Source organism: Balaenoptera ricei, chromosome 15 (assembly GCF_028023285.1).
Source record: "Balaenoptera ricei isolate mBalRic1 chromosome 15, mBalRic1.hap2, whole genome shotgun sequence".
NCBI classification, from domain to species: Eukaryota; Metazoa; Chordata; class Mammalia; order Artiodactyla; family Balaenopteridae; genus Balaenoptera; species Balaenoptera ricei.
Window position 1 is genome coordinate 26,764,932 of NC_082653.1, and position 24,391 is coordinate 26,789,322.

The 24,391-nt window shown below is 44.4% G+C and overlaps 1 protein-coding gene across 2 annotated transcripts in view; it reads right to left on the minus strand.

The window, feature by feature from the left end:
- Nucleotides 1-3,388: 3,388 nt before the first annotated feature.
- The window catches only part of KIF3B (kinesin family member 3B), a 37,566-nt gene continuing 16,563 nt past the window's right edge, over nt 3,389-24,391 (minus strand). For both annotated transcript variants that reach the window (XM_059896547.1, XM_059896548.1), the window contains 8 exons: nt 18,874-20,343; nt 15,815-15,916; nt 15,479-15,601; nt 15,252-15,370; nt 10,526-10,639; nt 9,736-9,841; nt 7,438-7,616; nt 3,389-6,873 (listed from right to left, as the gene is read on the minus strand). In XM_059896547.1, the coding sequence (XP_059752530.1) occupies nt 6,777-6,873; nt 7,438-7,616; nt 9,736-9,841; nt 10,526-10,639; nt 15,252-15,370; nt 15,479-15,601; nt 15,815-15,916; nt 18,874-20,277 (2,244 nt within the window). In that variant the 5' untranslated portion in view covers nt 20,278-20,343 and the 3' untranslated portion in view covers nt 3,389-6,776. The remainder of the gene's footprint in view (nt 6,874-7,437; nt 7,617-9,735; nt 9,842-10,525; nt 10,640-15,251; nt 15,371-15,478; nt 15,602-15,814; nt 15,917-18,873; nt 20,344-24,391) is intronic.

The following is a 24,391-nucleotide window of genomic DNA, read 5'->3' on the forward strand; positions in this document are numbered from 1 at the left end:
CCCGCCTCAGAAGGGCTGGAGAGCATTTCACTCCTCTCTGTCTCCCGTGCAGAGCAAGACACCTGGCACTCAACAAGCATTCAACAAGTTCCTGTGGGCTGCACTGTCCCCAGCCACGCGGGTGAGCCACCTCGCTCTCTGCCCGTTGCCCCGCCCCAAAAGCCAGTCCCCCGTCAGCTCGCCTAACCGAAGCACCCGGGGACGGTTTACCACAGGCTGCTGATAGAAACAGAGGATGAAACAGGAGCAGCTGTGAGAGCTACAGTTACGTCCTTGATAAATGCCACCGACAACCCAGTTGGCAGATGTGACCACCGCATAGTCCTTGGAGACCAGATTCTCAGGGTAAAATTCAATCAGATGGCAACTCTAGTACAAAAGGACCTGCCAAAATCACGCGCCCCGAGACAAAATACCAGTGTGAAGTTCAAAACAGTTTCCAAGGTCAACTGTTTTTATTCACAGTACTTCTGATGATGAAATGTATGGGTTTTCTCCCTCCACCCGATAATTAAGTCTCTGATTCTCCAGACACCAAGTGGGTGTCCTACAATTCAATTCAGTACTGACACTAACTCCCAGTATTTAAGGACTCGGTCCCACAAGACTGCCCCCACTTCAGATGCTAGTCCAAAGTCCCAGGTTGCCACCTGTACCTCTGACCAACCAGCTGTAACTGTCGAGGGTTTCCACAGTCCTGTCCTCAGGTTAAATAATTACTAGAATGAATGGCTCACAGAACTCAGGAAAGCACTGTAGCTACTATTACCGGTTTACTATAAAGGATGCAACTCAGGAACATCCAAATGGAAGAAATGCATAGTGCAAGGTTGGGGAAAGAACACGGAGCCTCCGTGCCCTTTTCGGGCATGCCATCCTCCCAGCACCTTCGTGCATTCGCCAACCTGGAAGCGCTCCAAACCCCCATCGTTTAGGGGCTTTTATGGAGGTTCCATTAGGTAGGCACGATTGATTGAATCATTGACTATTGGTGATTAACTCAATCTACAGTTCCTCTCCCCTCCCTGGAGATCAGGTTCCTCTGGCAACCAGCCTCCATCCTGAAGCTATCCATGGGTCACTTTATTAGCATAAGCTCAGGTATGGTTGAAAGGGGCTTGTTAGGAATACCAAAAGGTACTCTTATCACTCAGGAAATTTCAAGAGTTGTAGAAGTTTTGGGGGGATAAAGACCCTACATATTTCTTACTACATCACACAAGGTTTGAGTAGTTTCTTGATTTTTTTTTTTTTTTTAAACAACCCGGAAGATAAGAAGACAACTTGGTGAGTCAGCAGGAATTTCCAAGTTGCCCGGCAACCCTGCCCTGTACCTCCCCTGATATTTAGCCCCTGACCCACCCAGATTTCTGCCACTTTCAAGAACATACTCATAATTCTTCAAATCACACTCTGAACCCTTGCTTTCTGGCTAATGAGTTTTGATCTGTTCTCAACCAATAATTATACAAGCTAAGCTAATCTAACTCATTTTGGAAAGAAAGGGGGCTATAGGGATATTACACATAGTTTGAGGCCATCTTATGAAGAGTTAAGAATCATTTGCCTGATCACATAGGCCACCATCTTCTCTGTGCTCTTTACATTTCTTGTTGGTATATATATTTTTAAAGTCCTCTACTAAATTCTATTCTATAGTAGTTCTCCATGCTTCCCCCTAGTGAGGGTAAAAAAGGACTGCAGATAACTTCCTGTGAAATTCTACTTGTCTGTTACACGAGGCCTTCACAAACGTTGTTCCCTCTTTAAACAAATTCCCTTCCTTACTTTCTTGTCCAGATAACTCCTTGTCCTCTAAATCTCACTTTATGCCATTACTCCAGAAAGCCCTTCCCTTCTTTACTCGCCCAATCTAAATTAGGCCCCTATTACTCTCTCATAATGTCTTATAATATCACTTCACGGCATTTGTCATGATTTGTAATTATACTTTTGTGTGCATTAGGTTACCATTTACCCTGCCTCCCTCCCCATTAAAGCACAAGCTCCATGCAGGCAGGGACCATGTTGCTCACATCTCTATATCCAGTGCCCAGAACAGCATGGCACATAGTAGGTACTCAACATGTATTTGTTAAGTGATTAGCAGATTTTCTATAGAGGCCTAGGGTTTTCTAAACATAATATGCCCAGTACTAGCTTCTAGTTTCTTAGGATACAAATTGTTCATGGTGTCTTCTGAACACAGGGTCCTGTCACAGCAATAACCATATTTTATTATTTTTATTATTTTTTGGCCATACCGCGTGGCTTGTGGGCTCTTAGTTCCCCAACCAGGGATTGAACCCGGACCACGGCAGTGAAAGCATGGAGTCCTAATCACTGGACCACCAGGGAATTTCTAATAACCACATTTTAAAATGTCTGCTCTCATCCACATACTTGAGTACTTGTTGCTTTAAATGTAATGCTAATCCTCCACAATGGCCCTGCCAGGTGGGGATTACTGGCCCTATTTTACAGACAAGGACCCCAAGGTTCAGAGAGGTAAACTAAATTCCTCATAGTCACACAGCTAGTAAGCAGAGGCACAACCAGGATTCAAGCCCAGCTCGGAGTCCACGGTCTGAGCTCCTTCTACTGAGTCCCCACTCCTCAGACAGGGTACATGACCCCCAGGGGGACACGCCAGCAGGCCTGAGCATATGAGAAACCGTAAGACCAACAAGTGGCCCACTTCTGGTATTTTTTCTCTTGATGGTAAATAACATGAAATATTTCTGTGTTAAAAAAAGATATAGGGAGCTTCCCTGGTGGCGCAGTGGTTGAGAATCTGCCTGCCAATGCAGGGGACACGGGTTCGAGCCCTGGTCTGGGAAGATCCCACATGCCGCGGAGCGACTGGGCCCGTGAGCCACAATTACTGAGCCTGCGCGTCTGGAGCCTGTGCTCCGCAACAGGAGAGGCCACGATAGTGAGAGGCCCACGCACCGCGATGAGGAGTGGCCCCCGCTTGCCACAACTAGAGAAAGCCCTCGCACAGAAACAAGGACCCAACACAGCCAAAAATAAATTAATTAATTAATTAAAAAAATAATAATCTGTTAAAAAAAAAGATATACATTTTAAAGTATAATATGTAATAAATTTAAAGAAACATAAAAAACAAAACACAGAAATTAAAAGAAATTTCATGCCTGTCTCAGGAACCTTCATGGAAAAACACGAGAAGCACTCGTCACTCTTTCTTCATTTCATGTCCCTTTACCTCATTGCTATATTTTTAAAATGCCAACATTCCAACTCAATCTTCATTTTCCATTCCCACCCTCCTTTCACTAGAAAAATTCAAATGTTTAAAGAAATTGGCAGTGTGTCAGCCACAGGCAAGTCATTTTCAAAAACGTTAGTCATTTATGAGGACACCTTTTTGTAAGTACAATAAATCTGATTGATTTTTATTACACATCTTAGTTTAGAATCACTTTTACATTCCTAGACAAAGAGATGATACAAATAAATATCAGTTGTAAAATTAGAGCCCCAAGTATTGGCATATTCTTTGTCTAAAGGTAGCCAAAGAGAAGGTCAAGATCAATATTAACTCCAAGGAGCCATAAAGCCCACCGCCTCCTGCCTGCCCCAGGATCACTCCTTTCATAATTAACCTCAAAAGCATTTCATTCAAGAAAAAAGGGTGGGGAGAAGGGGGGCAGATTTCTGAACAGTACAAGACAAAACCTTGCATGACAGACAATAGCCAGGCCCACTCTTCTTATCCAGGTCCCTTTGAGCATTCCGATTATAGCTTTTAGAGAATATTAATAGCCCCCTTTTCGTCCACTGATGGCGCTGAGATGGCCCAAGGCGTTGTTAGCAGTGAGTCTCGACCTCAAGTGGGAAATGTGAGGCAGAACTGATATCCCACGTTAACAGGGAATCGACGCTTCTCAGAAACCTGGCAACGATTCTACATTCAGTGAAGGAGGACTTAACAAGAGTCAGACAGAAGTGGGGCATGGCCCACGCCTGAGCTGCAGAACTCTCTGACGCCCTTGGTCGTGGAGGTGCGGGTGGTGAGATTCAAGCAGCATGCAGGCATTCGACGGAGGACAATCCAATATTAGGGCGGAGTCTTAAGAAAGTGCTTCATGCCTATGATTTGTGGCCTTGGGTTCTGAATTCAGGGGCCTGGGAGACATGGGATTTGAAATCTGAAGCCAGATACATTCCTACCAATCAGAGCAAAAGGGGACCTCACTGAAGGGGGTTGCACACTCCGTCAAACTCCTTCTCTCAGATGAGCCTCTTAGATCCTGTTAGACTTGCTGCCAGACTTCATTAGCTGCTGCTGACTTGAAGGCCCTCAGATGGCTTGGAACATTCTAGCATGACTACAGACATGAAAACCAGGTCCCTCAGTCGACTTGGTAGGCCTACACATTTGGCTCAATTCAGAGCCCAAAGCAGCAGCTTTCCGGTGGCAGCATGACATTCCACTGTCTACTCTATTCGAATATTTCTTGGATCCATTTTGAGAGAAGAAAAGCACCGGAGACTGCTCCGGGACGGGACGGCTTCACCTCCACCCAGGTGTTCTTCTACATCGTTTCACAGACCACCAGATGAACACAGCCAAGTACAAGGCAAGCCTGTTTTCATAATCCTGCCTGTCAACTTGGCTTTCTTCTTTTGCCTTCTTAGAAAAGTTCTATGGTCACTCAACCACCTGTGGTCAGAATAGCCACCTCGAGACATCAGTATTCAGCTACAGTGTTATCTGCAATTTTCAGTTCTCAGATTTGCCAGATGGATATGTTCAGCCTAGAGAATTCAGACTAGCTTCGAGGAAATGTGGTGCAAGAGACAGGTGTAACCGGCAGGTCACCATCTTAGGCTACCCACCTCATTATATGGTTCCTGTTCAAACAGGTGAATTCTTAGTAAATAATAAAGAAGCAGAGTTCGATCCCGAGAAAGATGAGGGATGCCTCCATTATGCTCTGGGAATTGCTGAAAAGGGCCCTGGGTTCAGAAAGAATGGTTATAAAAAGGAGACAAGCTGTCAGACGAAAGAGCTCCATTTGTAGAGCACTAAGACATTGCACTTGGTACCTCCTCTTTCCCACGGGTTCTGATCCAGAAATGTGCCCTGGGAACTGAGCAGCTGAGTTAAAGTATAACTCAAGGCCCACCTGAGTCGCCACCTTCCCGAGGCACCGTGCCAGCAAGGTGCGCCGGTGTGGCTGACTGGGGACGCATATTGTCCCCTCAGGCTTGGCTTGTAGACTCAGACACCCACGTGGGAGCTTCCAGCCTGGATTAATCATTCAACGGGCCGTTAATACAGACAAAGGCAACAACTGCACGGTAGCATATTTCTAAAGTCGGGCAAGTTCTTGGTCTCTCTCTTACAAACACACACGGACACACTGGAAGAACACAGGCACCCTTGTGCTTGCACACCTGCACGCACTTATGAGCTTCTCTTAAGGGGAAATGAGTAACATTCACCTAATGACCAACGTAAAATGAAGCTTTGAGTTTCAATAATACAAAGAACTAAAACTTACAAACCAAACTAGTATATGTAAACGGAAATTCCTAACTCTCTCCTCTGAGCCTATTCGATCGCACAGCCACACCTCGCCACCACCTTTGGCTCTGCCTGAGAAGAGCCACAGTTCTAGGATTAGGTGAGTTTTCTGCTGAAGGCAGGCAAGATTCCTCTGCTTCCATCTGTTATGTCTTCCCTTGCCAATGCACCAAGCCTCTTGACTCTTGACCTGCCTAGTCATCCCAATGCTCTCTATGCAAATATAGAACAAAACGGGGGATGCAAAAGTGCCACTATGTGTCTCGTCCCCCCAGCTCTCGTCCCATCAGAGAAGGCAGAGCCAGCCTCCCTTCTCCCACAGAACAGGCCCACTGCAGAGCATGCTCTGGAGGCAGAGGATGGGCCCAGGCAGGGACGCTCAGAGTATGCGTGAATGGGGAAAATGGTGACAAATGAAGAGTAAAGTGACACGGTGTATGGACATGGCATCAACTTACAGGTTTACGTCTTTGACAAGATGGTCATGGTTTTGAGGTTTTAAAGAAGCTGTTTCCCTAAACTCTCCAAGGAGGCAAAGGGAATGTTATTTCTATTGCCTCTGACATTGAATCCTTCTGGAGCAGAAGTCGGTAGCTTCCTTGGTAAACATTTGCTCCTTCAGCAGATCCCAAAGGGAGATCCACTTCTTACTGAGGGGCATGGACCGTGCCCCTCGGAGGCTTGGCTCCAAATGAGATTTCTCATTTCTACCTACAAAAACAAGCACCTGTTCAAGTTCTAGGGCTTTCGCTTTCCAACCTCAGTATCATTTTATCCTGAGCCTCCAAAGACTTGGCCCTGCAGAGGTGACTCCTGATTCTGCCCTACTGTTCAACAAGAAGGGAGCCCAGTGTAAAGAACAGGCTAGAAAGGAGAGGGGAGAGGGTGGGAGGGCAAGGGAAGGGAGAGGAGAAGGAGGCAAGGGAGAAGGGAAGCAAGGTCACTGGTCATTCTCTTGCTTTCCACTTCGGCTGTCGCACTTTACCTTACCCATGCATTTCTGAGATGCTAATTAAAGGACGGTTCCCAGAGGAGCTGAGTGCCAGATTATGACCAGCATGTTTCAACCAGATTAAGTTGGTTAATCTGCAAAGAGGCCATCGCTTCTCCCCAGGGGAATGGTTCTGAGTTTGGGCTCGAGTCCTCTCTGCAGGTTTTTGCTTGTCTCTTCTCTCAGAAGGCAAACGCTGTTCATACCCTGGGAGAGGAGGAAGTGGGTTTACTTTGGAACCAGCCCCCGAGACTGTGGATAAAGCTGAGATGCGGGGGTTCCTGAGGAAGAGGAGGAGGATCCCGACTTCCTTCCACTTTTAGGCCTGCAAAAGTCAAGCACATATGTACATTACACATCCCGTCTCTGACACAGATCAGATTCCTTTCCCATCAAATGCCATTACATCTCAGGGTGGCCTTGCCTCAGGGGACTTTCAATTGTAAAACCACCAGAGACTGGCACAGCCTGCCCCTCTTCAATGGCCAACACAACCTGCCAACGGAGGAGTGCGATCTCAGGGGAGGGACTCTGATTCTCAGCAATTGTTATTCCATTAAAATCATATTTTGACTGTCTTCTCCAAACTGGTAAAAAATACTAAGTTTGCAAGTAGAATTCACTCCTTTTTTGGTTTTCCACTCAATTATTTTCCTTAAACTTCAAATCCAGAATTTAATAAGATAGAATTTCTAATTTAGCACCAAATTAAATCCTTGGTCATTTAAACTGAGGCTCAGAGCCTGGGTTGTGGATTCAGATAGACCTAGGTTAACTCTGGCTCTGCCACTTACTTCCATGATAAACAAGCACTTTTGCCACCCTCTCCCCTCATTTGTCCTTGTTCAAACATGTTCTGTTCAAACATAGGTCACCAAAAGCCACTCACCTGGCCTTGGGTTTCTTATTTGCAGTGCTTTCAAAGGATGATGCATCCACCTGTATCTCATCTTCATCCTGCAGAGCCGCATCCAATGCAGCCTGGACTTTGGGGGCAATGGCGGGCCCCTCGTAGTCTCTGGTGGTCCGGCTGGGCATGTCCAGCTCCAGCAGCACGATGTTTTCTGCCTGCAGAAGCAGAGCCAAGACCAGCTAGGATGGCCTCCAATCACACAAAGAGAGTTCAAGCAATCTAAACCCAAGAACAGAACCGCAAATTTCATGCTACTCAAAGCCGACCAAGGGCCTGCCTGGAAGAAGTGATGTAGTTTTATAACTTTTTTCCTGGTGCAATTACAGATGATTTTTTATTTTCTTCTCTATGCTTTTCTCTATTTTCCTTTTTAAAACAACAACAACAACAACAACAACAGTGAACATGTATTCTATCCTAAGGGGAATAATCAGGGGAAAAGAATAAATTAAGTAAAACCCATTTATTGTAGACAACGTGAAAATACAAAAAGATACGCAGAAGAAAACAGTAGTCACCAATAATCTCCCCACCTACGGCAGCTTTGATGAACTTTTTGGTTGCAGAGGGAAGGAGGCAGGTATGGTGTATATATGTGGAGGGTGTGTGTGTGGCAGTATACGTGCTTATTACCACATTTTAAAAATCAGACTGGGCCCTGCCTCATAACTGGCCTTGGAGATGGATTCCCTCACTTGATATCCGGTGGTGGGCCTTTACCTAGCTCCTAAATACCAAGTTGAGTGTGAAGAGGGAAGAACACCCATGGTTCCACATCTTCCCCTCTAGCTCCTCCCACGCAGTGGAGGTCAAGCCCCAGGGCCCCAGAGGGGGCACGAGGGGCCCCAGCTGGGAGAAGGTGGGGGAAAGAATGGCGTGGCTCCACTGATCAATTTTACATGTTGAAAAAAAAAAAAATTTTATATGTTGAGATGCGGCGTAACATTTCTCTTAATGGAGCTGGTCCATTGCTAAAAATCATCTGAGAGCCACTGCTTTAAATTCTACCTTTAGATCAAGGTAAGCCCCCTGGAAACCCACATATTTGATTTGTAGGCTTTAAAATCATGTTTTTGGCTTAAGACATGAAATAACCGGCAAGGTATGCACTCTCTGAAACTGCTAGAAAAAAGTTTCTGAGGATTCTGTGTGACACGTCACTCATCTTCCACTACATAAAGCCACACCTAATACATCTTTTTTGCTTTTGTTTTCTTTATGTAAAATAACTCAATGCCAGGAAGAACAGTGCCTGAGGAGCTAACTAATCCTAATCTGTTTTGCTCTGGCTGCTAAGGGAGATTCAAAAACATTTAAAAATTTTTAAGTGAAAATCTTTCATTGTAATACAGGGAATTCCCTGGCGGTCCAGTGGTTAGGACTTGGTGCTTTCATTGCTGTGGTCCAGGTTCGATCCCTGGTCGGGGAACTACGATCCCATAAGCCACGTAGTGCGGCCTAAATAGATAAATAAATAAAAGTCATACCAGTTCCCCATTGATAGTTAGAAAATACAGATAAGCAAAAACAAGAAATTTTAAAATGAGTTCACTTCCATTAACCAGCGACAACCAGTTCACATTTTGATCTACTTCGCACCAGATTTTTTAATTCATATATACACTTCCAGTACCAATTGCTCTATAACTTAAAAACACACGTGTCTCCTGATTCATCCACTTACCAGCTACCTGACCTTTAAGCCACAGGACTGACTGAACAGAGTAGGTGAGAGGGCTCAATCAGAGAAAGCAGCAAAGTGCTGAGTACAGCGCCTGGCACACAGCAAGTGCTTATCAACAGAAGCCTGTACAGTATTTTTATTGTAAAATACGTTTGGGTCATTAAATAGTCATCAATTATGTCACTTCAAATAACTACTTGACTCACATACATTACGTTAAATGGAAGGACCGTCAGCTCTTTAACGCATTTCCATCTCCTGTTACTAGACGTCTACTTTCTTTCCCAACTCCCCGCGAGGCCATTCTGAAGCTCATTATTGGCTACATGGACAGTATGTTTGGACTCTCCTCCTTCCCTCCTGATTTGCTAAATCTCATTCTCTTTTACCTTTTTATTTACTATCATTTGTTATTTATTAATTATATTTATATATTATTTGTTATAATTGTTATTATTAATATAACTGTCCTCAGGTCCCTCTGGAAAGAGGATACAAACTGTGACTTTGCAGACCGGTGCCTAAGGGTTTACATAAATCTAATCTCTTCTAAGAGAGAGGAGAGAGAAACGCGAGTACAATCTTCTCACCCTATATCGAGCCTCTGGACGAATCATCATGGACATTCTTGCGTGCTGGCTCAATGGTCTCTTGTATCCCACAGCTGATACTGGCCGCTTCATCATCTGTTGATTCCTGGAAAGGGACTGTGGTGGTCAAAGCCCTGGCTGGCGCGTGTTCCACAGCCCCAGGATCGGTACTGTGGAACAGAAAACTGAGCCTTCTTTAGCTAGAACCTGAAGCAAGAAACTCCCCGGACTGATGGCTGACATGTAAACGGGGCAGGAGCTGCTTCTATTTTCTGCTGGAGTGGCTTTCTGATTCAAGTGTGAGCATCACGCATCTCTTAAGCTGGAAGGGCCCTGAGTCATTCTCCAGTTCTTAGACAGCAGGCACGAAGCCTAGCTGTAGACACTCTCCACCCCCACAGCCTTGGCAGACATCTCCCATCTTTCCAGCGGAATCCAGATGCAGACTGAGAATCCTTCTCCACATTGCCAGACTGACACGTAAGAGAACACCTATGTACCGCCCCTCCCTTGGCCCAGCACGTTTCACTTGACAGCTGGGGGAGCTGAAAAGCAGGAACTTGGGAAAGGTCATTAGTTCACTGTGATAAAGTCTCCCAATTCCTAATACCATACTCATCACCAAACTTTTACCTCATGGACTTATGGCAGCCACAAAGACCTGCAATTGGTTCCAAGTTTAAATGGATCAAACTGTGTTCTTACCATACCTCTCTGGCCAAGCCCAGCTTATCAACATTCTTTCCCTCCTCCCCACCTTAAAGTCTACTTGAAGTCATTTGTGACTTACTCCAGTCTGGTTATAGGATGTAATTTCCAATGATCTTCCTCTTCATCAAAGAAGGATCTATTCATAATTTTACTTTTTTCTTCCAGAGGGATGAAGTTTTCTATAATAAGATGCCTGTTAAGAGCACACATACACGGGTGAATAGATGGAGAAAGAATACGAATGGGGTGTTGGCTATCTGGTCCCACGTGAAGTAAGTAATAGGTAAGGGTCAAGTCACTCAGCAAACATTTGCTGAGCAGGCACTGTGGGCCTAGCATCATACAAAGAGCTGGGGTACAGACATGAATGACACTTGGTTCTGCCTGAGATAAACACTCTCAGGTATGCTGACAGGTCTGTCCTAGGAATATGGAAAGCTCACTTAGGCCCAAGGAGTAGCAGCTTGAGGAGGTGAAAGGACTAAAGAGGAAGGCAATGCCTGGGCTATGCTGGAGTGAACACGTGCTAAGTGAAGTATTTTGGGAGGGCCACTGGTACTGCTAAGCCAGCTCGTTAACTTCCAAAATGCTGAAAACAGATTAGAAATTAAACTGCCTTCCTCCAATCCTATGCATTGTTGCCCAAGGTGGAGAACTCCACATTCTAACCACCAGAACAAAGAGCAGAACGAGATGGATTTCAGTCCCTTAGACCCCTGAGAATGGAGACCATTCCTGAGAAGAGTCTCTGCCTAAGAAGCACCCAGGGAACATGGCAAACAGTGAAACTGGAACCCACTGGGTTGTGTCTCTCCATGGTGATGACAATCTCCTGCCCCCTCTCTGTGTTCACTCTTTCAAAACCTCAGGACAGAACAATGCCAAAGGGGTGTTAACGTGGGAGGGACACAAAACAAACACCACAGAGGTGTAGGGTGCTATGAGAAACAGGCTGACTCGCTGTTTATTCAAAAGATATTAATTAGAGGGACTTCCCTGGTGGCTCAGTGGTTAAGAATCCGACTGCCAATGCAGGGGATACTGGTTCGAGCCCTGGTTCAGGAAGATCCCACATGCTGCAGAGCAACTAAGCCCGTGCACCACAACTACTGAGCCTACGCTCTAGAGCCTGCAAGCCACAACTACTGAGCCCGTGCGCCACAACTACTGAGCCCGTGCGCCACAACTACTGAAGCCCACGCACCTAGAGCCCGTGCTCTGCAACAAGAGAAGCCACCGCAATGAGAAGCTCACGCACCACACCGAAGACTAGGCCCCACTCCCTGCAACTAGAGAAAGCCCGAGTGCAGCAACAAACACCCAACACAGCCAAAAATATATATATAATAATAATAATAATTTTTTAAAAAGATATTAATAAGAGACATAGCAATGAAAATGGCTTCCTTAAAGACAAAAATATTTTGGAGAGAAGAAATTTTCTCTTTATTTGATATTTAAGAAACTATTTTTTATAACATATATATATATTTTTTTCTTTCTGATTTTAAAGGTCCTATTTATACATTAGAAAATGTAAGAAATACAATTACACACAATTTCACCACCCAGAGATACTCTTATTATTTTGGCATATTTTGTTCTGACCTTTTTTCTAGGTGTACATGCCTAGAAAGAGGACTGACACATACATTTAATTTTAAGGGCTCCTTTCCAAATTTAAAACTTAATCATTAAAAGAATCTCTTTGAAAAGTTCCTCTTTTTTTTTTTTTTTTTTTTGGCCACGCCTCGCGGCATGTAGGATCTTAGTTCCCCGACCAGGGACTGAACCTGTGTCTCCTGGAGTGGAAACGTGTAGTCTTAACCACTGGACCACCAGGGAAGTCCCCTGGAAAGTTCCTCTTTAAAGAAAACTTCGAGCAAATGTGGTGGAAGGACCGATATTAAAAAAACATCATTTTGCAAAACCCCTAATGAAATAATGCAGCCAGACAAAGATCATTGCTGAAACCATTAGCTCAGTGGTTCTCAAGCCAGGCTGCACATCAATAGCAGTTACAATAGTTTAGCCAAACCTCATGAGAGATCAACGGTTCTCAAAGTGTGTTCACCAAACCAGCAGGAGCAACAGCTGGTACTTGTTGTGAATGCAAATGCTCAGGTCCCACCCCAGACATACTGAATCAGATTCTCTGGGTGTGGGGCCCAGCAATCTGCATTTAACAAGCCCTTCGGATGATCTGGTGCCTGCTGAAAGTTTAAGGACCACTGCCCTAGACCAATGAAATTAGAATCTCTTAGCGGGGACACAAGCATCACTATTTTTAAAAACTCCTCAGGTGATTTCGGTGCGCAGCCAAGGTTGAGCACTCACTTTCAGTTAAAGAGAAGTAAGGGAGATAGAGCCACAAGTTAAATGGCACTGTGAAGAAGCAGACTGACAAATCCAGAACGTGGGATGTTTCTTTAGGCTATCTGCCCTAGCCTTTTCAACAAGTCAACTATGAAAAACAGTTTTTAACAGGGAAAAGGATTGCTCCAGATTAAAATAAGCTTAAGAGACATAATAACCAAATGCAATATATGGTTCTTATGTAGACCTTAATATTAATAAACCAAGAAAATCTGAATACGGACAGGGTACGAGAGAAACAATGTTAATTTTGTTAGGTGGAAAGATACCATTACATACGCAAAAATCTATTTTATTTCTTCTACACTACACTAGCAATAAACATTCTGAAAATAAAATTAAGAAAACAATTCCATATACAATAGCATCAAAAAAATAAAATACTTAGGTATAAATCTAACAAAAGAGGTGCAAAGACTGCACTGAAAACTATAAACATTCTTGACAGAAATTAAAGAAGATTTACATAAATGTAAAGACATCCCATGTTCATGGATCAGAATACTTAATACTGTTAAGATGACAATACTCTCCAAATTGATCTATACGGTCAACACAGTCCCTATCAAAATCTCAGCTGGCTTTTTTTGCAAAAATTGAAAAGCCAATCTTAAAGTTTATATGGAAATGTAAGGGACCCTGAATAGCCACAAAGAATCTTGAAAAAGAACAACAAAGTTGGAAGACTCACATTTCCTCATTTCAAAACTTACTACAAAGCTACAGTAATCAAGACAGTGCGGTACTGGCATAAGGACAGACATACAGCTCAATCAAACAATACTGAGAATTCAGAAATAAACCCTTACATTTATGGTCAACTGACTTTCAACAAGGGTGCAAAGACAATGAGAGAAGAGCCTTTGCAACAAATGGTGCTGGAACAACTGGATATCCACATATAAAAGAATGCATTTGGAACCATACCTCAGACTATACAAGAAATTAACTAAAAATGGATCACAGACCTAAATGTAAGACCTAAAACTGTAAGACTCTTGGATAACCTAAGAGAATTGAAAACCTAAGTCCACAATAAAACTTGTATACAAATGTTCATAGCAGCATTATTCATTACAACTAAAAGGTAGAAACAACCCAAATGTCCATCAACTAATGAATGGAAAAAATGTGGAATATCCATACAATACCATATTGTTCAGCCATTAAAAAGAATGAAGTGCTAACATGCTACAACATGGATGACCCCTGAAAGCATGTTAATTGAAAGAAACCAGTCACAAAAGACCACATATTGTATAATTCCATTTATATGAAAGGTCGAGAATAGGCAAATTTATGGAGACAGAAAGTAGACCAGTAGTTATCAGGCTGGGGGAGGCGGTAATGAGGAGTGACTGATAATTGGTACAGGGTTTCTTTGGGTGGGGGCCGGGGGCACACACAGATGTTCTAAAATTAGATTGTGGTGATGACTTTACAACCCTGTAAATGTATTTTTTTAAAATGACTTGTAGGGGGGTTGCCTGGTGGCTTAGTGGTTAGGATTTCGGGCTTTCAGTGCCGTGGCCCAGGTTCAATCCCTAGTCAGGAAACTGAGATCCCACAAGCCACGCAGCATGGCCGGAAAAACAAATGACTTGTATACTTTAAACAGGTGAATTGTATGATATGTGAATTATACCTCAATAAAGCTTTTTTTAAGAAAAGCACTGTGGTCATGTATGTAGGTATATAGGAATAAGATAACATGAGGTAAGATTTGCTTTAAAATATTTTTATGAAAGATAGAGGACAAAAGATTGTTTATCATGGAATCTGGGTGATGGGTATTTGGCTGTTCATTATACCATTCAGAAAATTCTAGTTAATAAAAGATTCCCTTTTATCAATAGATAGAAGCCTTCTTTTTTTTTTTTAATAAATTTATTTATTTATTTATTTATTATTTATTTTTGGCTGTGTTGGGTCTTCGTTTCTGTGCGAGGGCTTTCTCCAGTTGTGGCGAGTGGGGGCCACTCTTCATCACGGTGCACGGGCCTCTCACTGTCACGGCCTCTCCCCTTGCGGAGCACAGGCTCCAGACGCGCAGGCTCAGTAGTTGTGGCACACGGGCTTAGTTGCTCCGCGGCATGTGGGATCTTCCCAGACCAGGGCTCGAACCCGTGTCCCCCGCACTGGCAGGCGGACTCTTAACCACTGCGCCACCAGGGAAGCCCAATAGAAGCCTTCTTTAAAGGCAGGAAGGTAGAGTGGAAAGGAACTTGGAGATCATCTGGTGAAGATGTTCAGTTAACAGATGGGACCCAGAGACAGAAAATAACTTTCTTTGGAATAAACAGAAGACAGACAAGGTGGCAGGAGATGGGGTGGAGAGAAGTAGGGCCCTGTCCTCAGGGGTGTGTTTCTTAGTGAACAAACAGCCACCCAGCAAGTGCTAGGGGAGCCCGGGAAGGTCCAGAGCTTACTTGAGCTTCAGCTCCCTGGTGAGCTCGTTCTGTGTCTGTTCCAGTTCCTGCCGCTCCTTGATGTGCTCTTCTTGGAGGTCATGGATCTCTGCCTTCACTGCCTGAAGCTTGGAGAAGAGCTGGAACCAACAGGAGAGGCAGGTGACGGGGGCAGCCCTCTAGACAACAGAGTTCTCCCTCTGCCCCAAGCCTCAAGGCACCTCTGCCTGGCCTCGCTCCTTTCATACCTTTTTGAGTTTCTTGGTCTTGATGTCCACCTCTTGCTGCAACGAGCTGTACGTCTCTTTCAGTTCCAAGGTCTCCTCGTCGCGGCTTTCCATCTGTTGCTGGATTTCTCTTTCTCGACGTTTCTGAGCAACATCACAAGATTGATCAGTGTGCCTAGAGACAAGGTCTAGACAAGAACATGGGGCTGGGTGCTCCAGATCAGGGTCTCCCGCCAGGAAGGGGTGACACACTTCAGTCCCGTTCCCTTTGAAGAGTCTAATACAAGAGATATTGGCTCCGTCGCATTAACACACCTCACCCCACCCCATTCTCTCCAAAAAGGAATGAAAAGTTACCTGCTCTGCAATTTCCTGCCGTTTCTGCTCCAGGATTTTCTGCTGTTCGTTTGTATGATCTACTATATTTTTTCCTCCAACAAGCAGCTTACTCTCCATGGCCTTTGTGAGGAAAAAGTAGAATCCATCTGATGAGTGGTCTCCCTCAGAACACAGCCCCTCACAGGGAAGCCCATGAAAGATAAAGAGCTCAGGACTGAGCCCAAGGGGATGAACTCTAGGGGAAAATATGGTGTGCTCAGCTGTACCCTTCCCATCACGGGTGGGGCTGAGGCGGCTTCAGTGGGGGCTTTATCTTGGAAACACTGAAGATACAGCTTCCCCAGACATACATGAACTTCAGCTTTCTTTTTAAAAAACACTTTTTTGGTTTGTTTGTACAAAGTATTTGACCCCACTAAGAACCTATGAAGCACCTCCTATGTGCTAGGTACTGAGGATGCAGCTGTAAATACAAATCACAAAGCTGAGAGTCCACTGAGGGCCACAGACAAGTAAGCAGCCTCTTACCCTATGCAGTCAGATCCCATCAGGAGGAAAAGACTGAGTAATAAGGGGAGAGGCACACTGGAGGGAGAGAATTCTGGCTTTTGGAGGGAGTCAGGGAAAGCTTCCTGTCCCAAGGAATTAGCTAAGAAAAAAAATTTTTTTCAGAGGGTAGGGTAGGGAGTGGTGATACATGAAGTTGGCAAAGCAATCAGGGGTCAACTCAAAAACCTCCAAGTCCCGTTAAGGGAGACTAAGCTTGACCCTGAGAACCGCAGGAACCACTGATGTGTCCTTTGAGCGTTAGGGTACAAAATCATATTTGTGTTTTAGAAACAAAACTCCCCTGCGACAGGAAGAATACCTGGAAAAGGGCAGGCTGGGTGGAAGGAGAACAGACAGGAGGCCGTTCTAAGGGTCCAGGCCTGGGCTAGGGCAGTAGTGGCTGGGGAGAGCAGAGTGGATGGGTCCAAGAGGGGCAGAATTCAGAGGCTTAAGGGGGAGGGAGCAGCAGGCAGCAATGGTAACTCTTCGGAGTCCGGCTCGACTGAGAAAAGGCAGGCAGGAGCAGGCTCTGGGTGGCCGTGGGCATCTCCGTGGAAACGTCCAGTAGGCAGAGGCTATCGGGCTGGGATATTAGGAGACAGCTCTGGGCTGACTATATAGACTGCAAGACTTCAGCATTTAGATGGTGGCTGAAGCCAGGGGAAGGATTTGCACCTGAAAAGCATGGACTCCAAAAACCCCACAACCTTGCTTTTAAGAAACTTATACCCCGGCTGCCATGTTTCAGGGAGCGCTTGAAATTTTCCTCTTCTCTCATAACGAAGGGGCTGGACTGATTACTAACCCTCCCCTCACCACACACACCCTTCTGGCTCTAAAATTCTTTTGTCCTGTGATTTTACAGCATCCAGGGATGGAGAAAGACAGATGTAATGTCATTCTCCCATAAATAAAACTTGTAAGAGGTACAGTGACCTTGAGGTGATGCTGAGTCTTGCCACACTTGGCTTCTGAGAGTTGCCCAAATATCCCAGGTTGTTTAAAGGGTCTAGGTGGTTCCTGGGCTTGAATAACAGATGTGATCTTAAAAAACAGCATGGAAATCAAACATGGGCACACCCAGTTACACAAGTGCAGGAGTGAGGAGGGGTGAAGTGACATAATGGAATCCCATAGTAAGCCCCTCCCTGGAACACAGTTACCTCCTAATTGTGTTGTATGTGACTCCATTTTCACACCAGGTCTTGACAGTCTTGGAAAGGACCCCTGCCTCTGAAGTAAAATAGGACCCAGCTCTGTGAAAGGGCTACTATGATGCCACAGATAAAGTACAGCTTCATATGGTAGGGGAAGGGGAAGCAAGAAAGAGATCACTTGTCATTTTTAAATTAATAAACATAGATACATTTTAGAGTAGAAGTTAAAGTTTACACAAATTCCATAAGATAGAACTTCAAAGGAATTTTGGGTTGTGGTCAAGCAGTGGTCTTCCTCAGATTTCCAGAGCTAGCTCTGCGCTCTCTTCTGCCATTAAAGCCCTATGGCAGCCCAGAGTCCAGGCACCTGATGGAATTGTACACTGTGGACAGAAAGAACACTCGACACAAGGGGCGCCTCCACGCTCTAGAATACAATTCAGCCATTGCCACACAGTGGTTGACTGCAAGGGAGCCTCTGGGCGGGGGGTGGTGACGGAACCGTTCTGTATCTTGCTTAATCAGAGACACAGCATATTAACACCACAAGGAGATCTCAGTGTATATCTACCAGATATACAGAAAGTCAAGTCTGCTAATCACAAGTGTTGGTAAGGATGAGGAACAACCAGGAGCCATACCCTTCTGGTAGAGGCTTCAATTCACAGGGCCACGTTAGAAAGTGACACGTCATTGTCTAGTGAAGTTGAAGCTACACGCACCCTAAGTCCTGATGGTGTCAGGCAAGAAACTCTCGCGCACACGTGTTCTCCTGGAGCCAAGTACAAGGAATTCAGGGCAAAAAAAAAAAAAAAAAAAGAAACAGAAACAACCCACACTATCAGGAGAATGGGATACCACGGAATTCTCAGAACAATTATAATGAATGAGTCACAGCTTCAGGCATCAATATGGGTAACTCTCATTAACATAACATTTAGCAAATAAAAGTAGATCGCAGTAGTGGGATTCCATTTATATAAAAGATAAAAATTATGTGAAACTAAAACTATCTTTTATGTAGAGATATATATACACATTTGGGAAAACTATAAAGAAAAGCAAGGAAAGAATAAACACCAAATCCAAGATAACAGTCACCTCTGAGCGGGCGGGGACACAAAGAGCTTGTAAAGCTATGGATGCTGTTCTATTTCTTATACTGGGCCGTGGCGGGGGAGGGGGTACATGGGTGTTAGTCTTATTGCTGTCAAAGAAAAATTGATTTTCTTCATCCAATTCAATTCAACGAATGTTCCTTGGACACTGGGTATCACAAACCCTAAAGAGACACCATCTTTCATATCATTTTTTTGATAAAACAAAAAGATTTGAAAGAAAAAAGACCACGCCTAAGGCAGGGTACAGTACCTTGATTTTGGCGCCCAGCATCTCGGCAGCATCCTTTTCCCGCCGCAGATCCTCCATCTTTTTCTCCTTCTCCTTCAGCAGCCTCATCTTCTCCTCTGCAACCAAGCTGTGGTCCTCTACAATGGCCCGCTTCTCGATCTCCAGTTTTTCTTGCTGTTCCCGCCAGTAATCATCCTTATCATCCCCTTCTTCCTCACCCTCTTCTCCCTCCTCCTCCTCCTCTTCCCCACCCCCACCACCGCCACCACCTTCCCTCCTCTTCTCTCGCCTCTTCCTTCTGCCAATGGACCGTTTTTCTAGCTGGGCCTTGAGCCGAGCAATCTCTTCCTGGAATTCTCGAAGGAGGGCATCCTTAGGGTCCTCATTGACCCTTGGCTTGTTCTTAATGTTCTTGGCACGGTTGGCGTATCTCAGAGTGGTTAGAGTCTCTTCTACGTTGTACGAGGCAGGCCCCACGTTGGCCACCATCACAGTTTTAGCGTTGCCACCGAGAGAATCTTGGAGGAGCCTGGTAAGCTTTGAGTCCCGATATGGGATGTGAGTGCTTTTGCCGTCCACCAGGGCAGAGATGACGTTACCCAAGGCTGAAAGGGACAGGTTGATCTTGGTCGCTTCCTTCAATCTTTCCCCTTGCGCACCGGTCTTGGCCTGCCGTTCGCTGCCAGCAAGATCTACAAGGTTCAATTTCCCTACCCGGATATGGTTTTCGCCATCGAGGCCCACCTCACTGCACTCAATGGTGATGACAAAAATTGCATGCGAACGGGAACTGTGCTCGTTCATGTTGGTAGCACCGACAGAACGGTTCTGGTTCCCCACATTCATCACGTGCTCTATTTCCTTCACGCTCTTGGTGACAAAGGAAGACAGGTCTTTCACGTACACTCCAGTGTCTGGCCTCTCCTTGAGCTCGAGCCTTTTGGTCTGATCCTTTGAGAGCAGATCTCGGATCTCCTCCTGGTAGATCTCTAAGTAAGAAGCCCTGACCAGGTACTGTTGATTCTGGGATCGAGAGATATGGGTGAAGATGTGATCAAACGAGTTAGGGATGACCCCTCTTTTTTCAGGGTCGCCCCGGACTCCTTCCATCGTGTAGGTTTTCCCAGTCCCGGTCTGTCCATAAGCAAAAATCGTCCCATTGAAACCCTGCAGGACGGAGTCCACCAGTGGTCGGAACGTCTCGTCGTAGAGTTCAAACTGCTTGGCGTTCCAGTCGTAGACGGCATCAAAGGTGAAGGTCTTGGGCATTTCATGGGCCACTCCCTTGGGGTTCTTCACCGACACCTGCCCCAGCTTCACGTCCACATCCACCACCTTGTCGTACGAAGCAGCCTTTTCCTTGCCATTCATGGGCCGACAGCGAACCACCACCCGGACTGACTCTGAGCTTTTCAACTTTGACATGATGAGCACTGACCAGGTCGATCTTAAGGGCTATGAATCCAAATTAAGTCTCACGATGCTAGGGTCCTAGGAAAAACAAAACAAAAGTAAGCAAGGACAGTACAGTTGTCACTGGGGGCTGCTGAAAAGCAGATGACACACCCAGGTCACCTCCATCTTGCCAACCTTCTGACAGCCGCACTTAATAACTTCACTACATTGGATATTTCCTCACGGGATCTTAACCAGCTGCAGTGGGAAAAATAAAAGCACTAGTCCACCTATAGTGTTAACTAGCTTGTCCTCCCTTCAACTGATATTTTATCTTATACTACAGGCTGAGGCAGCTGGAAACTTTATAAAAGCCTGGGTAATCTTACATGCTGTGGAACTACTACAACCTCTGCACAGAGCCATTTGGAACTATCTATCTAAATTTAAAATGCACGTCCCTTTTGATCTAGCAGCTGTATTTCTAAGAATTTATCCTACAGATAGAAGGATATCTGTGTTGTGGCATCATTTGTGGTAGCAACAGATTGCAGGCAACCCCAATTCCCATCAAGAGGGGACTGATTAAATAAATTTAATATATTTAATATATACAAATCCTGGAATCCTGGGCAGTTACTAAAAAGAATGTGCTAACCTAAACGCAATCCTAAAACAAGATATGTTGTTAAGTGAAAAACGCAGATGAGGAACAACGTGTATAGTACAGTTTACACACGCATGCTACAATGTAAGTATACATGTAAAAGTGGTAACAGTGGCAGCCTCCGCAGGGGAACTATGGGCCCCGATGACACTCAGAGGTCTAGAGAGAGAAAAATGACATCGACACTCAGAGGTCTAGAGAGAGAAAAACGACTTTTCACAGTACAATTGTTTGTACTGTTTGAATTTCCTATCTTGTACTGATAATACTTTTCCATTCTAAAATCATCAACTATGGCTTGTGCAAAATGTATTCAAATAAACAAGGATGTGGGGTAATACATTACAAAGAAAGCACTTATCCAATCAATAAATTTAATACAATTTGAATGCAAATAAGAAAATAGATGTTAAGAAATGTTTAAATAAAACCAAAAACAGAACTTGATTTGGTGCTGAAAAACTCAGGGAGCAGAAGAAAGTATGATTAAATGGGTCCTTTGGGAAGGGGTAGGGAGCAAGCAGATCAGAGCAAAGAGGTTATGTACAAGGACCTTAAACTCCCGAAAACCTCAGTGCAAGGGTTTTTAAAAAACAGGTAATTCACATGGTTCTTGACTCAAAAGGCCCTTTGGTGACAGATCTCTCTCCTTTACCTGTTCTCCAGCCACCCAGTTCCCTGCTTACAAGGTGAGTGTTATTAGATTTTTATCCTCCTGAACTAGTTTATGTATAACAAGCAAATATGTATTAATACATACTTACCCTTTCCCTTTTTACACAAGTGTAGTATGTTATACACAGTAATATGCAGTGTCCTGCATCTTGCTTTTTCTTCATTAAACAACCTATCTTGGAGTTTGTTCCCCTCAGTAAATGCAGAGCTGCCTTATTCTTTATGACAGCAGCAAAATATCCCTCTGTATGGAAGCATCATTATTTATTTAACCACTACTCTAGCACTTAAGCTGTTTCTGATATTTTACTGTGAAAAACCTAGGACCACACCCTTTCATGTGTGGGAAAATCTATCTGTAAGGATAAATTTCTAGAAGCGCAATTGCTGGATCACAGGATATACGCATTTGTAATTTTAGTAGATACTTGAACAGTAATAACAGGATCCTTTTTAGTTGTGAGAATGACCTATTCTTTGCCAACAAAAGGTGGGAAAATGTGAAGCAGGGATGGGCCACTCTAGGTATATATGCTGCAAGTTAATAAACACAGAGTCAATATGTTCCTCCGTTGGTCTTTCATAAAAACATTGTTCTGCCGCTAAGCGCATGGAAACATGACAAGTTACTTTTCATACTTCTTCTAGTTGTTATATTAATAAAATAATGTTGTCTAGAATGCAGAACCAGAAGACCTCTTACCCTCTCTTCACCCATTTTCTATAAAATCTGTAAAATAGGGGTAATTCTCCTTCGTTTTGGATGCTTGTGAGACTAAAAGCCACTTACAAAGGTGGAAGTACTTTGTGAACTAATATAAAGCTGGATTAAAATGAACTAATACAGTTTCATCCAAAACCCTTGTCACAGGGTCATTTCAGAGATTACTAGTGAGCCCTAATTTTATGCATTAAACATCTCTAACATTTTCTCTTATTCAATTTGTAGTCATCATCCTTAAAAAAAAAATCAGCTGAAATTGAGATCCAAATACCTAATCAGTATTCAATTAGAAGTAAATCTCAAGCCATTTAAAGAAAATTATGTAAAAGGCAGCCCTTCATTGATCACCTTCCAGATGCTACTAGAATTTTGCCAGATGTTTCGAACCAGATGTCAGAATGGCCAGTCTGTTTACTGCGTCTCCTTTTCTTTTCCAGGGGAATGGCCCCCCAAGCTACAGCTGTGGCCGATCCCTTGCCTGTGTCTCTCCCTCCATTTCAGCAGAGGCCTGCAAAAGCTGTCTAGGTGCCAGGCCCGAACCCAGCCCCCTGAGCCTCCTTTGGGGAGGCAGCAGCAGAGCAGGGGATAGTTAGACAAGACCTGAGACTTGAAGGAGTAAGAAACAGAAAGGGGTGGGTGGGGAACGGGTCACTGGAGAGGATCAATTCTTTTACATTACATACCCGGGAAGAGGCCGAGCTGTCCAGCTTTTACCTATCAAAACAATGTGGCCTCAAGCCTGTTTAATAAGAAAAGCCTGCGGCAGGCTTTCTTGCAGATCTTGATGTTCAGATGCTTCTGTTACAGCCGCATATATTTTTAAGCTCTCCAAAACAATAAAAACAAAGGAATGATAATGACCTACAATAATCTTAAAAATCTTTTAAAAAGAAGTAATTCCCAAAGCCTGAGTCCCCTTAATTAAATCTCCTTGATTTGGAACACAGAACAACATTTCTTTTCTGAACTCACAGAGCTCGGCTGAGCTAGTCATGTACTACTGACATATTATTTCAGGAAGATGGACTAATTTAATTTCCTGCCACCAGGGCTTAAAATCTCACCGTGGGTCCTCCTCAAAGGAGAGGGTTTTCTTGGAAGGATGCCCTGATTCTCTTTCTTTACTTTATTACCTTCCTTCTCCTTCTTCTGGTCAGTCTAATTACAGTGATAAATCTTTAAAGGAACTCATGGCATTGCCAGGAAAGAAGGAACCACAGGTCAGCAGTTCAGCATTTTTGTCCTGAATACTTTTTCTGCTAGAACTTGTCATCCCGATGTTAACAACCACCATTTGAATGGCTACTACACGAGAAAAACTGAGTCTTTCCCTAACTTCATCTCTTTTGTCCGCTGAGGAAATCAGTTGCACATTTCTCATGGCAGCCACTCTCTTCCAGAATCTTTGAGGACTTGCCTGGTGGCGCAGTGGTTAAGAATCCGCCTGCCAACGCAGCGGACACAGGTTTGAGCCCTGGTCTGGGAAGCAACGTGCCACGGAGCAACTAAGCCCGTGCGCCACAACTACTGAGCCCACGCACCTAGAGCCCCTACTCCGCAACGGGAGAGGCCACCGCAACGAGAAGCCCGCGCACTGCAGTGAAGAGCAGCCCCCACTCGCTGCAACTGGAGAAGGCCTGCGCGTAGCAACAAAGACCCAACACAGCCAAAAATAAATTAATTAATTAATTAATTTAGAAAAAAAAAGAATCTTACATGTTTGGATTCACGCACTCTCACCTTTGCTAGCTGTCATGGAGTCCACCTCAAATTCTAGAACCAGGTGCAGATTGGATGCTTAGTAACTACTGGCTTCCTATAGAGATTCTAGGATAGAGGTCACAGACTGGTCACATTCTACCTGCCCCCGCACGCCTCAACTAGAGAAAGCCTGCATGCAGCAACGAAGATGCAACGCAGCCAAAAATAAATAAATAAATTTTAAAAAAGAGAGAGAGCAGTGTTGTTAAAAACAAAAAACCTTCCAGCAATTCCACGTCTATATTTGTGTATGTCCTGGTGAAAAACCTTTGCACCTGTGCACAAGGAAACACAGACAAGGATGCTTCCTGCAGCAC